This window comes from Saccopteryx bilineata, chromosome 4, assembly GCF_036850765.1.
Source record: "Saccopteryx bilineata isolate mSacBil1 chromosome 4, mSacBil1_pri_phased_curated, whole genome shotgun sequence".
Taxonomy (NCBI): Eukaryota; Metazoa; Chordata; class Mammalia; order Chiroptera; family Emballonuridae; genus Saccopteryx; species Saccopteryx bilineata.
Window position 1 is genome coordinate 83,378,939 of NC_089493.1, and position 15,123 is coordinate 83,394,061.

The 15,123-nt window shown below is 36.2% G+C and overlaps 2 protein-coding genes across 4 annotated transcripts in view; one reads left to right on the plus strand and one right to left on the minus strand.

The window, feature by feature from the left end:
* RASGRP1 (RAS guanyl releasing protein 1) overlaps positions 1 to 7,993 on the plus strand; it is a 93,484-nt gene extending 85,491 nt beyond the window's left edge. Inside the window, exon 18 of one of the 3 annotated variants that reach the window (XR_010731333.1) lies at positions 4,496 to 4,569. Coding sequence is in view for 2 of the 3 variants with exons in the window: in XM_066277152.1 (XP_066133249.1) it covers positions 4,496 to 4,630 (135 nt within the window). In the remaining variant the exon portion in view is untranslated. Of the gene's footprint in view, positions 1 to 4,495 lie in introns of all 3 variants that reach the window. The other 2 variants (XM_066277152.1, XM_066277153.1) reach the window with 2 other exon arrangements.
* Positions 7,994 to 10,897: 2,904 nt separating this feature from the next.
* FAM98B (family with sequence similarity 98 member B) overlaps positions 10,898 to 15,123 on the minus strand; it is a 41,695-nt gene continuing 37,469 nt past the window's right edge. Inside the window, exon 8 of the mRNA XM_066274040.1 lies at positions 10,898 to 11,819. Coding sequence (XP_066130137.1) covers positions 11,466 to 11,819 — 354 coding nt within the window. The 3' untranslated portion in view covers positions 10,898 to 11,465. The remainder of the gene's footprint in view (positions 11,820 to 15,123) is intronic.

Below are 15,123 nucleotides of genomic sequence, written 5' to 3' on the forward strand. Positions count from 1 at the left end.
AGACTAAAGAAGGTACAAAAATTGTAAATATATACACAGACATCAGTAGAATACTGAAATATATCAAGCAAATACTAACAGATCTAAAGGGAGAAATAAAACCATACGATGATAGGAGGGGACTTCAATACCCACTGTCATAAATGGATAGATCATCCAGGCAGAAAATTACCAAGGAAATGTTAAAACTAAACCACACTTGAGAACAGACATATAAATTGCCTTAACAGACATTATAGAAAATTCGATCCAACAGCAACAGAATATACATTCTGGAGTACACAAGGAACATTTTCCAAGATAGATCACATGATAAGGCACAATACAAATCTCAGCAAATTTAAATATTGCAAGTCATACCAACTATATTTTCAGACCACATTGGTATAAAACTAGAAATCAGTAAAAGGAAACTGAAAATTTACAAATATTATATTGAAACTGAACAATCAAAGAAATCAAATGGGAAATAAAATATCAAAAATGAAAACGAAAACAATATATCAAAACTTATGGGATGCAGTAAAAGTAGTTCTAAGAGAAAATTTTATAGGAACAAATGCATAACTTAAGAAATTAGAAAGATCTCAAATAAACGAACCTTTACACCTCTTGGGACTAAAAAAAAAAAAAGAGATTAAGCCCAAGTTAGCTGAAGGAAGGACATCATAAAGACCAGAATTGAAATAAATAAAATAGAGACAAGAAAAAGAATAGAAAAGCTCAACAAAACTGAAAGCTGTTTTTTTGAAAAGATAAAGAAAATTGACAAGCCTTTGGCCAGATTAAGAAAAAAAGAAGACTCAAATTAGAAATGCAAAAGGAGACATTATAACTGTTACTACACAAATACATAAGACCATAAGAGACTATTAGGAACTATTAACTGCCAATAAATTAGATAACCTAAAAGAAATGGATAAAGTTTGAGAAACACAAAATCTACCCAGACAGAATTAAGAAGAAACAGAAATAAGAACAGACCAATAATGAACAAAGAGACTGAATAATAATGAAAACCTCCCAACATAGAAAATCCCAGGATCAAATGACTTCACTAGCAAATTCTACCAAACATTCAAAAAAGAACATCAATCCTTCTCAAACTTTCAAAAAATTAATGAGGGAATACCTCCAAACTCACTCTACAAAGGCAACATTACCATGATACCAAAGATAGATAAGGACACCACAAAAGAACTACAGACCAATATTACTGATAAATATAGATACAAAAATTCTCAACAAAATAGTAACAAACCACATTCAAGAACACATAAAAAAGATTATACACTGTGACTAAGTGGGATTTATTCTTTGGAGACAAGGATGGTTCAACATACACAAATCAATAAATGTAATACATTACATTAATAAAATGAAAAATAAAAATCACATGACCATCTCAGTGCAGAAATGCATTTGACAAAACCAGCAGATTAGGTACAGAAGGAACATAACTCAACGTATCAAGGGGCATATAGAACAAAGCCAGGCTAACACTATACTTGAGAAAAATTTGGAGCTTTTCCTTTAAGATGAGAAACAGACAAGGAAGCCCACTCTCAGTATAGTACTGGAAGTCTTAGCTAGAGTGATTAGGCAAGAAAAAGAAAGAAAAGTCATCCAAAACAGGAAAGTAAAACTAGTATTATCTTTAGATAGAGTCTATATATGGAAAATCCCAGACTCAACCAAAAAATGGTTGGATCTTATAAACAATTTCAGTGAAGTTGCAGGATAAAAAAAAAATCAACATACAGAAATTAGTTGCATTTCTATACATCTAAAAAAGACTATCCCATTCACAGAGCATCAAAAATACTTGGAATACATTTAACCAAGGAAGTGAAAGATCTCTGCAATGAAACCTACAAGACTTTGCTGAAACTGAAGAAGACATAAACCAATGGAAAAACACCCATGTTCATGAATAAGAAGGAAATTGTTAATATATCCACATGCCCAAAGCATTCTATAGATTTAATCTCAATCAGAATATCAATGGCATTCTTCAAGAAATGGAAAAAAATTCTAAAAATTGTATGAAACCACAAAAGATGCCAAATAGCCGAAACAATACTGAAAATAAAGAACAAAGTCAGAGATATCATCACATGCCCTGATTTCAAACTGTACTATAAAGTACAGTAATAAAAACAGTATAGTACTGGCACAAAAATAAACACAGACAAATCTGTGGAACAGAAAAGAAAGCCCAAAATTAAACCCTTGCCTTAGTCAGTTAATATTCAATGAGGGAGCCAGGAGAACTCAGTTCAGAAAATATACTCTCTTCAACAAATGGTTTTGGGAAACGGGAAAAACACATGCAGAGCAATGAAACTGGACACTTAATTTTACACCTCTCAAATTACACAAAAATTAACTCAAAATGTATCAAAGACTTAAACATGATTTGATATTATAAAACTCCTCAAATAAAACATAGGAATAAAGCTCCTTGATATTGGTTTTGGCAATGATCTTTTGGATATGACACCAAAAGCAAAAACAGCAAAAATCAACAGATGAGACATCAAAATTAAAACCCTTTGCAGCCCGACCAGGCGGTGACGCAGTGGATAGAGCGCTGGACTGGGATGTGGAGGACCCAGGTTCGAGACCCCAAGGTCGCCAGCTTGAGTGCAGGCTTATCTGGTTTGAGCAAGGCTCACCGGTTTGAGCCTAAGGTTGCTGACTTGAGCAAGGGGTCACTCGGTCTGCTGTAGCCCCCCCAGGTCAAGGCACATGAGAAATCAATCAATGAACAATTACGGGGCCACAATGAATAACTGATGTTTCTCATCTCTCTCCCTTCCTGTCTGTCTGTCCCTATCTGTCCCTCTCTCTGACTCTGTTTCTGCCACAAAAAAAAAACCCCAAAACCCTTTGCAAAGGAAAAGAAACAAGGCAACCAACAGAATGGAAGAAACGTTTTGCAAACTATGTATCAGATAAGGGGTTAATATCCAAAATACTATATAAAAAACTCATACAACTCAATAACAAAAAATAATCCAATTGAAAATGGGCTTAACTGAACATTTTCCCAAAGAAGACATACAGATTGCCAACAGGTACATGAAAATGTGCTCATCACTTCTAATCATCAGGGAAATGCAAATCAAAACCACAATGAAATATCACCACACACTTGTTAGAATGGTTATCATCAAGAAGACGAGTGGTAAGTGATGACAAGGATATGGAGAAGAGGGAGCCCTTGTGAACTGTTGATGGGAATATAAATTGGTATATCCACTGTGGAAAACAATATGGGGGTTCCCCCCAAATTAAAAAGAACTAGGTTATGATCCAGAAATTCCACTTCTGTATGTTCACCCAAAGAAAATGAAAACACTAACTTGAAAATATAAATGCACCACCATCTTCACTGCAGTATTATTTACAATAGCCAAGATATGGAACAACCTAATTGTCCCCTGACAGATGAACAGATAAAGAAAATGTGGAACACACATACAACAGAATATTATTCAGCTATGAAAAAGAATGAAATCTTCCCATTTGTGACAATATGGCTGGACCTTGCACACATTATGCTAAGTGAGATAAGGCAGACAGAGAAAAACAATGACTATATTGTATCACTTATATGTAGAACTTTAAAAAGCCAAATTTGTTAAAACAATAAAATGGTGGTTACCAGGATATGGTGGTGGGAGGACAGGACTGATGTTTAAAGGTACAAATTTATAAGTGGTAAATAAGCCCTAGAAATATAGAGCACAGAACAGAGATTATAGATAACAATATTGTATTAAAATCATCAAACTTGCTAAGAGACTAGAATTATTCCAACTAGAAAGGATAATTATTTAACATGAGAGGTGTTAATTATAGTTAAAATGGCAATCATGTTATATAACTATCAAATTAACATGTTGTACACTTTAGATTTATATGTTGTGTCAAATCTATTTCAATTAAAAAAAAGTCAAGACTTGCAAACCAACTACTGTCCGTCCATATAATGAAATCACTGAAAAACAGATGACTAGATCCCACTTTAGAGGATGGGATAAAACTCCTATCTTTACACTATAAGAGTCCATTAGTTTTCAATGATTTGGGTGTAAAAACACAGAGTAAATGAACAATTATATCTCATATTACAGTAATCTCAGTCACTACTTTCATACCTCCATCCTAACTAGAGACGCTGTTTGCCAATTTAGGTCACCTGCTACACAGCCTCCAAAGGCTTGGTTGTTATCAGCCTATTGCCCGAGAATGGTTTATTTGCCTGTTGCCACTCACATCTTTGATATGATTAAATTGCTGTTTACACATGCTCACTTGATATTTAACTTGTTATTCTTTTATACAGGGTAAAATAACTATCTTGAAAATAGTTTTTAATGCTCAGCCAAAATGAATGGGAGATGCTAATCAAGATACAACCAATATTGTAACTGATTTGCTATTTATTGCTGCTTTATTAACATACCTCATTCTCCTTTCCCTTTAGGAAATAAATACACTGAAAGCAGATAATGATGATCTAAAGATCCAACTGAAATACGCACAGAAGAAAATAGAAAGCCTCCAACTTGCAAAAAGCAATCATGTCTTAGCTCAGATGGAACAGGGTGACTGTTCTTAGTCCAGACACTTAAGAAGCACAATTTTGTAGATGAGTGTATCAGCAATCTCATTTCCCAAACCGATTAACACAAAGACCAGGGAACCTGAGTGACCAGCTTTAAAAGGGATATTTTAAAAAGGAAAACCTAGTTACTCTTTTTTCCTCTAACATGTGGTATTGTTTTCTCTTCCAGTCAGTTGAATCACAGGAGAGGAAAACTGAAGAATGAAAAATGTTTGCCATTCATCCCACAAACTCCCCCTCACCCCAGACTAATAGCAAAAGCATGATAGAAACATAACTTGTTTTCTGACAAGGTAGCTGTTCTCCTATGTGGCCTGCCCAGCTTTTGCTTCCTCAGAACTAAAATCCCTGGGAGAAATACATTTGCTTCCTTCTCTGGGGTTTTCTGTGAACTGAGGAATTTACTTTGTTCCATCCAAAGCTTGCTTAGGATATTAAAGTAGATTCACTTCCTCTACTCTCCAGCATTCTCTATGAATCTGGTTCCCAATGCACTACCTCAGATCGAATCAACTGGCCTTGGCCTGCTCCTTCCTCACTATGCTCACACACACAAGACATCTATGTAGAACTGAACTTCTGGAGATGTAGGCACAAATTTTGTGGGGCCTATTTAACGTATTATCCAGTTACAGATCAACTCAGTCATAATAAGTAACCAAATTAAGTACTTGACACCATGGCTATTACCATCTCCTACATGACTCGATGATTAGCTAAAACATAACACAAATATGTTTGTCCTCACACAATCTACAGTGGATAGAATTAGGACTTTATGGCTGTTTTTATAAACAGAGTCTTTAGCTCTTCATGTGCCGTCTTTACCTTTTGGAAGTAACTTTTTGAGCTGAATTTGTGTTTATACTGCCTTCTCTATTAATACTACTTAGAAATAAGCTACTTGGATCAGAGATTTCAGTTACAGCTGACAGTGTGTACATATGTGCATATATTATGTATATATACAGTATCAGGCATGCAGGTGACTTGGAATTTTGTTTCTTCCTTCACAAAATGTGGAGGTGAATTAAACAACATTTAGTCATTTACACAAATTCACAAATATAAAGTTCAGTTTGTTATAAGATGAAGAATTTGCTCACAAACTAAATTGTGCTGTTTGGCAAAATCACAAGAGCCCTATGAGTTATCTATTAATGAAGGTTAATGATAGTTCATTTAGTTGTCTGGACAAGTATTCACAAACTCCTTTGTCAGACTCTGTATTTCTCTAAACAATTTCATTTAATCATTTTAAAGTATCACTTAACACATAAACTTACTCTTTTCTAAATCCAAACTAAAAAATCCTACCACCTAGTATGTAAATTTATAGAAGCACTTCGCTGCTTACCTTATATAGAATAACATGAGTTTATGATAATCTTTAAAATTCATATTCCTCTATTATTCTTTTTCTCTGACATAGACCAAAACAGTATAGCTCAATTTTCTTTAAACATATATCCATGCAACAAATTTTTTCATTCTTCTTCCCCTCCACCTAAAATATAAATTCCAAGTTAGTTTATATGTAAATAATCTGTAATCTAGGAATTAAAAGATCACAATCCCTTTAATGAGTCAAATTAACATGGCTAGACAGTCTCAAGCATTCTAGAATATATCACTGAAATGGATAGGAAGCAGTGATATCACAGGTATATACAGCCCAGCAGGGGCCAAAAAAGTAGTGTAAATCAGGCATCCCCAAACTATGGCCCGCGGGCCGCATGTGGCCCCCTGAGGCCATTTATCCGGCCCCTGCCGCACCTCCAGAAGGGGCACCTCTTTCATTGGTGGTCAGTGAGAGGAGCACTGTATGTGGCGGCCCTCCACCCGTCTGAGGGACAGTGAACTGGCCCCTTGTGTAAAAAGTTTGGGGACCCCTGGTGTAAACAGTATTTGCGTGGAATCTACAGAAATAGTCTGGAACAGATTTTTGGTTAAACCTAGTGTATAAATTTTTGTGTCTTTTCCTGACTTGAAATAAGTTTGTGCCTATATTTATCTGCCAAAACAATGACCAATTCTGTCAACAGCAATGTCGCTTTGGTAACTGCCTTGCCTTTTTACTATTTGTGAATTTCTGTCTAAAGATGTGTTATATAAAATAACTGCAAGGAGAAAAGCAAATGTACAAATTGTAAAGTTTTTTTATACCTAATGTAAGTTTCCTTTGTGTAATATTTATATGATAAAAGACATTAGGATCCCTACAACTTAGATGTCTTGTATTTCTTCTAGTTCATGAACGTGTACAAGCTTCACCTGAATTTTTACTATAATCTACAGCTGAGACAGCTTGCCTACTCTATTAACCCAACAATTCTGGATGGAAAAACAAAGCGACTAATTAGTATAATTTTTCCTAAATCTTTTTATAACACAAAGAAGTAACAGTTCAGAAATATTCAACCTTTTCCCATCTTACTGCGTAATGACTTAGTGATCCCCACATTTTAATCTATAAATACTTAACACTGAAGGAGACAAATTTGAGGTTGTCATTTCTCTGTGGCTCTGGTCTTTTAATTCCACAGTTCTAAGAAAACCAGCAAGTAGAGAAACTTTGAAGCTTTAGGTGAAATTGGCAGAGAATGGTTCAATCTAGTATATATAGACCACCAGAGAAATTCATTTGTGTTCATGATTATTTAATGATTCAGGATAGCCATGATTTTCCCTTAATCCCCAGCCAACTTCAGCTTAACCAGGCCAATGAAGAGGGAGAAAAGCTCCAATCACTTAAATTCCAGTATGGAATGTATTCTGATACATTTGGATACGGGTGTATTTATCATTTTGACAATTCATGATACTTCATATAAAATAAATCATTCTGACAACCTGAACCTAAAGATACTAAATTTCTTCCCCTCCAGTCCCAATTCTCATCCCAAATATCTCTATCCTGAGCTCCGTACAAGATATAGACAGTATCATGGCTCAGAACATTATCTGGTCACAAATCTTTTTTGGATTTTCAAACCTTCTTTTGACAAAAATACAAATAATGAAATGTTTTTGGTTTAAAATATTTTTTTATGTTTAATGAGGCAAGATTTCCCTAATCTGCAGAACCCAAGGGAATGAGTTCAAAAAAAAATTACAGGGCCCTGGCCAGTTTGCTCAGTGGTTAGAGCATTGGCCCTGCGTGCAAACATCCCAGGTTCAGGACACACATGAAGAGTGACCATCTGCTTCTCTTCTCCTCCTCTCTCTCTTTCCCCTTCGCAGCCAGTGGCTCAATTGGTTCAAGCATTGGCCCTGGGAGCTAAGGATATCTTGGTTGATTTGAGCAGCAGCCCCAGACAAGGTTGCCCAGTGCACTGGGCACATGTGGAAATCTATCTCCCCTCCTCTTACTAAAAAAAAAAATTTTTTTAAAGGAAAAGGAAACTCCTCATCCCTTCTTTTGCTGAGAGCTGACGTGTAATGATGTCACGGTTATGTATGGACAGGACTTATGTTCTTTACATGGTCTCGATATAAGGGTACCTTCTTTAATCCAGAGACTCACAGTGAAGGCATATCTACAGATGCTATTAGTGCCTGACCTGTGGTGGCACAGTGGATAAAGTGTCAACCTGGAACGCTGAGGTTGTTGGTTTGAAACTCCAGGCTTGCCCGGTCAAGGCACATACAAGAAGCAACTACTACCAGATTGATGCTTCCTGTTCCTCCCTCCCCCTTTCTAATTTCAATAAATAAAACCTTAACAAAAAAAGATGCTTTTAGATACCAAAGGCTAGACCAAGGCAAGAAAAAGAAAAAAGGGGCGAGAAGACAAGGTAATAAATAGGGGGGAAAAAAGAAAAGAAAATGAGAACCAGGCAAAGAGGAAAGAGGAGAAAGCACAAAGAAAGGTATTGGACTTAAGAAAGCAATGAAGCACCATTCATCATATTATACATTTGTATTGCACTGTTTATAAAACATCTCACATTATAGCCTTGCACATTAAGGCCCCGGATTGCCTTATTGCTATTTTAGATATTGCTTAGCACACTCTTCAACAAATGAAATTTTCACTGCACAAAGATTATCATCAAAATCTTAGCTCAGACAGTTCACAGTGGCCAAGACATGGAAACAACCAAAAAGCCCTTCAATAGAAGACTGGATAAAGAAGATGTGGCACATATACACTATGGAATACTACTCAGCCATAAGAAATGATGACATCAGATCATTTACAGCAAAATGGTGGGATCTTGATAACATTATACAGAGTGAAATAAGTAAATCAGAAAAAAAACAAGAACTACATGATTCCATACATTGGTGGAACATAAAAACGAGACTAAGAGACATGGACAAGAGTGTGGTGGTTACCAGGGGTGGGGGGAGGGAGGATGCAGGAGGGAGGGAGGGAGAGAGTTAGGGGGAGGGGGAGGGGCACAGAGAAAACTAGATAGAGGGTGGCGGAGGACAATCTGACTCTGGGTGAGAAGTATGCAACATAATTAATGACAAGATAACCTAGACATGTTTTCTTTGAATATATGTACCCTGATTTATTAATGTCATCCCATTAACATTAATAAAAATTTATTTAAAAAAAAATCTTAGCTCAGAAGAAAGAAGATAATTTGAGTCTTGACCACTCAGCTTTTTATTCAAGTGAGGTTTATAGGAATATGTAAATATGTGTAGTTCTAGCTCCAACATGATTCTAGGAGCAAATGCTAAATAAACTTGGATAGGATTTACAGTGAGTCCTGTGGCTAATCCAACAGCACTCCTCTGAATAGAGAAGTCTTACAGAAATGGATAAACTAATATTTCTATCATTATTTATAAATCTTTAGTGATAAAAGTTAAAGATAGTTGTAAACCCCTTCTGTGTCAGCAACTAAAGCTCCCAAGAAGAAAAGAAGCAGAAATGTAAAAGTTTTAAATGAATGTTTTCTGTTTTAAATAATAACTCCCTTGAAATATTTTACTCCAGTGGTCTGCTTATGTATTTTTGAAAACCATTTTTCGGAGTTCATAGCTACTAATAAAAATGTTTTCTTAATTACGGAAAACATTATTTTCCAACAATCACATATAACATTAAGTCTCTTCATTAAATATAAGCACATAAAAAAAATGGCCCCGGCTGGTTATCTTAGTTGGTTAAGAGCGCCCTCCCGAAAACAAGAGTTGCGGGTTCGATTCCCCAGTCAGGGCCAATCTAGTGTATCTAGACCACCAGCGAAATTCCTGTTCCTCCCTGCCCCTTTCTAAAATCAATGCTTTTAGACACCAAAGGCTAGACCAAGATACAGGCAGCTCAATGTTCCTGTTTCTCTCCTTGCTTCTCCCCAGCCCCCTCCCCCAATTTTTTTTAAAATCTAAGTTTAAAAATATGCAAAAATAAATTGTTTTCCTATCCTGAACAAATTTCTTTGAAGGGTTATCTTGAAAAACACATGGCCAAGACTGCAGTATTCATGATATTTACTTTTAAAGTTTTAACATTATTTTAGATTTGATCACAAGGTTTACTACAGTACAAAACAAAATTCTCAAATATAAATACTATTTATCCACTGGTACTCAGCTTTCTATCTATTGAGTTGATCTGAGCACAAAAAGTTGTTATGCTCAGGTGTTGACCAGAACCCTACATCAGGATACAGACTTTACAGTGGGGATTTCTAAAATCTGTGTAGCTCTCTCTATATATACTAAGAGAAAAATGCATTACTTGGTCCACCTCTTAAACCATTTCCAATAGGCCTGCTACAAATTCTCAGCAAATTTCACTCATATTTAGGTCTTTATGAAACAACATGGGTAGGGCTCAAGCATCATATTCCTCATCTGACAAATGAGTACAAATCAATCCTTGAGACCTTTGGTCATGTCAGCTCATAGCACCCCTGGACTAGTGCCATGATTCAAATTCGCAGCTCCTGGTTTCCAAGCCTTTTTCTGCTTTAACTACAAAACCACATACCCTGTGTTTTCCAAATCAGAATTACGAAGCGATGTCTCAGCCTTACCTCTGATCAATTAAAACTGGTAATTACTGCTTTAATCTTACATAATACACTTCAGCCTGCCTTTTAATATTCTGATTTCTAAGATGATGGCCCAAAGGATGAAGAAACAATTTAAAGGAATATTTTTTACACCATCATGTAAAACCGGTTCATATCTTTGTCCCTTTACAGTAATTCTGACCTCAGTCTAACTTTGCTTTGTCAAACAAAATCACAGATTTCAAATCCAGTTAGAAAATAAATCAAACAGCATACCAAAAAGTAGACTCAGGCTTCAATTAATGAAACTTTATTAGAAACCTGGGCAGAAGAATCACTTCCTATAAAAGAAAAAACAAGTCATGACAACTAACTGAACAAAACTATCAGTCTCTTTCCTTATTTTGTAAAGTAAAAATTAACAAACACAAAACACAAGAATAACAGATGAAGCAATAGTCTAATAACAAGTGGGGTCATTTATGTGTCTCAAACCTGAATAAAATACAGGTAACAATTAAATTCAATCATGACAATAAAATACTTTCCATCTTCCAAGTTTGATGGTAATAAATATTTACATTTTTAAAAATAGTTTTTGCTCTTTTTGTTTTTTTTAAAAGACATAACATGCTCAAGGGTACACAGACTATGAAAAACAAAATCATCACTCTGTCCAAGAAATCAGATGGTAGTATAAAACAATGGTCTTACATATTAAGCCAATTCAAGAATGGTACCAGGGAATCTAACGTGTCTACTTCAAAGATGACATATAACTATGTTATCTAGAACACTACGCCTAATGTACCTACCTATCAAGAAGTAAGCACTGCTGTTTATTGTAGTTTTTAATATCTTCTATATCCGCCACCTCCTCCATACGGATCTCTATAACCTCTCCCACCATAGCCCCCTCTTCCACCATAGTCGCCCCTCCCACCATAATCTCCCCTACCTTGGAACCCTCCGCCTCTGCCTCCACCTCCCCCACCGCCACCCCACCCTCCTCCCCCTCCCCCGCCACCTCCCCAACCACCTCCCCCTCCCCAGCCACCTCTTCCCCCCCCACCGCCTCCTCCTCTCCCACCCCAACCACCCCTTCCGCCGCCTTCTTGTCTCTTTTGCCAAGGCGCCATCTCGGGGGGTGGTGGTTCAAGTTCATTCTGCCGTCCTCCCCTGTCAGGCACCTTTCCCATCAGCACCTGTATGAAGAAACATTTTCTTTCAGTTTCTATTATTTTAAAAATTAAAATTTACATCAAGAATTCAAATGGTATTGAAATTATTGTTCTAATGAAGAAACAGAAGCCAAATATGAATGGAAGTATCATATATGACAGTATAAATTAATATTAAAAATATAAATGTGATATATGACAAATTCCTCATAATATGGTGTTATTTTTAAACAATCTAGAAAAATAATTCTGAAATTTACAGACTTGTTATTTTCTCCTATTTAAATTTGTTTAGTAAATTCTGTAAGAAATGTAATACCCATCAAAGTAAGAAACTCTTTTAGCAAAACATTAATATATATAAACTACAGACTCATATTATTAAATTAATATCCATTTATACAACAACTCTGGACCTTCCATTGCCACTGATCTGGTAATGTACTATCCAAAGACTATTTCTAAGCACATTTTTATTTCAACAAAGTAGGAAATATTTGCAGTAACGTGGTTACAATGAGGTCTGAGATGAATGTAATGACTATAATCCAAGGTAGCACTGCAAAGAGATAAAAGGATTCTCTACCAACTATTCCTTTCTAATGAGAAACTTAAGCTCACTAACTTCCAATGATCTAGTTATTTTACATATATATAAAGAAATGTGTGTGTGTGTGTGTGTAAAAACTTGATGTCCTTTCTTAACTCTGAATAGTACGAACGTTCATGTACGTCCTCATGCCTCCTGACCACCCAGAGTACAATCGTATATGTATAAGGCAACATTAAAAAGACAAATGTACTTCTTGTTTCCGTAAATTGGTTATCAAACAAACATGATTTTAAGTTAATAAAAATGTAACAAACTAATTTTATTTTTGAAAAAATACTCCCAGGGGTCAGTGAGCATGAAAAAAATTCACTACTCAAAGGGTTAACCATGCTTTACAACACTTTGAAGAATAAACCAAGAATCAGGTTTAAGACCCCAAAACTTCTGTAGAAAGACTCTACATGTCCATGAACAGAAAAGACACACAGACCCAGCACAGCCAAGGTTAAGCCAACAGTCTCTTTCAGGAAGAAAGATAAAACAGTAACTGCCTCAACCAAACTGACCTACGACTCAGTGAGGTTCACGTCCATTGATCCTGTAACCAAAATCATGTTCTAGCAATTTATGTGATAAGTAAAAGACAAAAAGTACAACATTCTCACTGTGGAGCAAGGCTTGAAATGTATACTGCTCACAAAAATTAGGGGATTATTGCTTCATATTCACTTTGAAATATCCTCTAATTTTTGCGAGCAGTATATAAACGTTCTTTTAAAATCAGCAATAATGTCCTAATAACCAAATCAAAAAAAAATTGTTTTGTGTTGTTATTCTCATTAGTCTCTCCACCAAATATGCTACGTTAGTGGATATATTCGGATGCTTCTCCAAAAATTGATCATAAGATTATCCTCAACCCAAGTTCTAACATTTCTGCTATTCATCTCTACCCCCTAAAAAAAAATCCAAGAAAGAACCCATCAATGTTTCACCCTGATGCCTGATTCTGAGATACAGTTCTGTTCTCTATCACCTTAATAGCCTCTTTAGAAGCATTTAATCTGGAGCCCAAAAATGCCTTCTGCCATGCTGATATTTTAGTATAGTAAGTTATGAACACTGACCTAGCTACAAGGCACAAAACAGGTTGCATATGGCAGCAGCACCGCTTGTGTGAAGTTTCTACCATGTGCAATGACACCGTATAATGTGTGCTGGGTTGGGTATGTGCACACTTTCTACGCTGGAATAAGATTTATAAAATTCCTCTTGGCTTTGCATCATGTACAAAGAAGCTACTACGGGGTTGCCTTATACAGGCATTAGGGAAAAGCCATTTGCTTAAGCAGATGCTTTAGAGGAAAAAGAAGGGAGAATGATGACAGATACCTGTAGGGCCGGGGTCAAAAGGCACCCATGCTGAAAGCTGTCATCCTTACATTTTTCTTAAACCAATTTTGGGCTTCTACATACATTAGCTTTGTTTGATACTCTTATTTCCCTTAACAGTTTAACTTCAACCATACTCTATCAACTGTTTCAGTTTCAGTAGACTCTTGTATTTCTGATTTATTATAACAAATCATTTTCTCAAATGCAGAAAAAAGAAAAAGAAAGATTGCCCTCAAATAATTAAGACTATAAATTATAAACTCAGAAAAGGGATAGGAGGCCCTGGTCGGTTGGCTCAGTGGTAGAGCACTGGCCCAGTGTGTGGATGTCCCAGGTTCGATTCCCGGTCAGGGCATACAAGAGAAGTGACTATTTGTTTCTCCCTCCCACCCTATTCCCCCTCCCACAGTCATCACTCTATTGGGTCAAGCAAGTTGACCCAGGCACTAAGAATGGATCCATGGCCTCGCCTCAGGCACTAAAATAGCTCAGTTGCCGAGCAACAGCCCCAAACGGGCAGAGCATTGGCAGGTAGGGGGCTTGCTAGGTAGATTCTGGTCGGAACACATGTGGGAGTCTGTCTCTCTACCTGCCTTCTCATTTAATATAAAGGGGAGGATAGGAAAGAGTTTAAAGAACAGCTCTCAATGCAGGAAGAATAAATAACCTGATACAAGATACAGTATTAAGAAACATACAGGTTGGGGCAAAATTGATTTACAGTCATTCATATGGTAAATAATAAATAACACAAGAATAAACTCTTTCATGTGCTCACAACTATAAACCTACTTTGGCACCCATACTGTATTTAAAGACAGAACATTTTTAGGAGATAAAGAAGGCTGATCTAAAATGTAAGTAGGAAGCATGAACATTAGTGCCTAACTGAGCAATAATGAGGCAAACTGACTTAATAATTATTCCTCTGGCAAGGTATCCTACTTTAAGGCTACCTCTCTCACTACACTGAGTTCACTGAGTGAGGAAAATGTTTTAAATTATCCAAAATCTCTTCCAATTTTTTGCTCATTTGTAATACAGACTGTCATAGGATGCTCTATCTAAATGAAGAGTACATTCTAACTGAGCTAAAATTCCAGATTATTTATTGTTGTTGCTGCTGTTAAAGTAAAAAATTCAGACCTGAGCTGTTTAAGACCCCTGTCAGAGATGGATCTCTACTCTGAATCAGGAAGCCTCCAAGAGATTCAGTAACTTGCCCTTGGTGACTCCTCTGAGTAATGACAGAGCTAGGATGGGGACCCAGATCTTTATGACTCTTAAGCATGAACTCTTTCCTTTATAACACGGATGCAAAGAATCTGTCAGAACCTGAAACAATCCCTACAAATTTTCATTGACAAAGTGTGATTACAT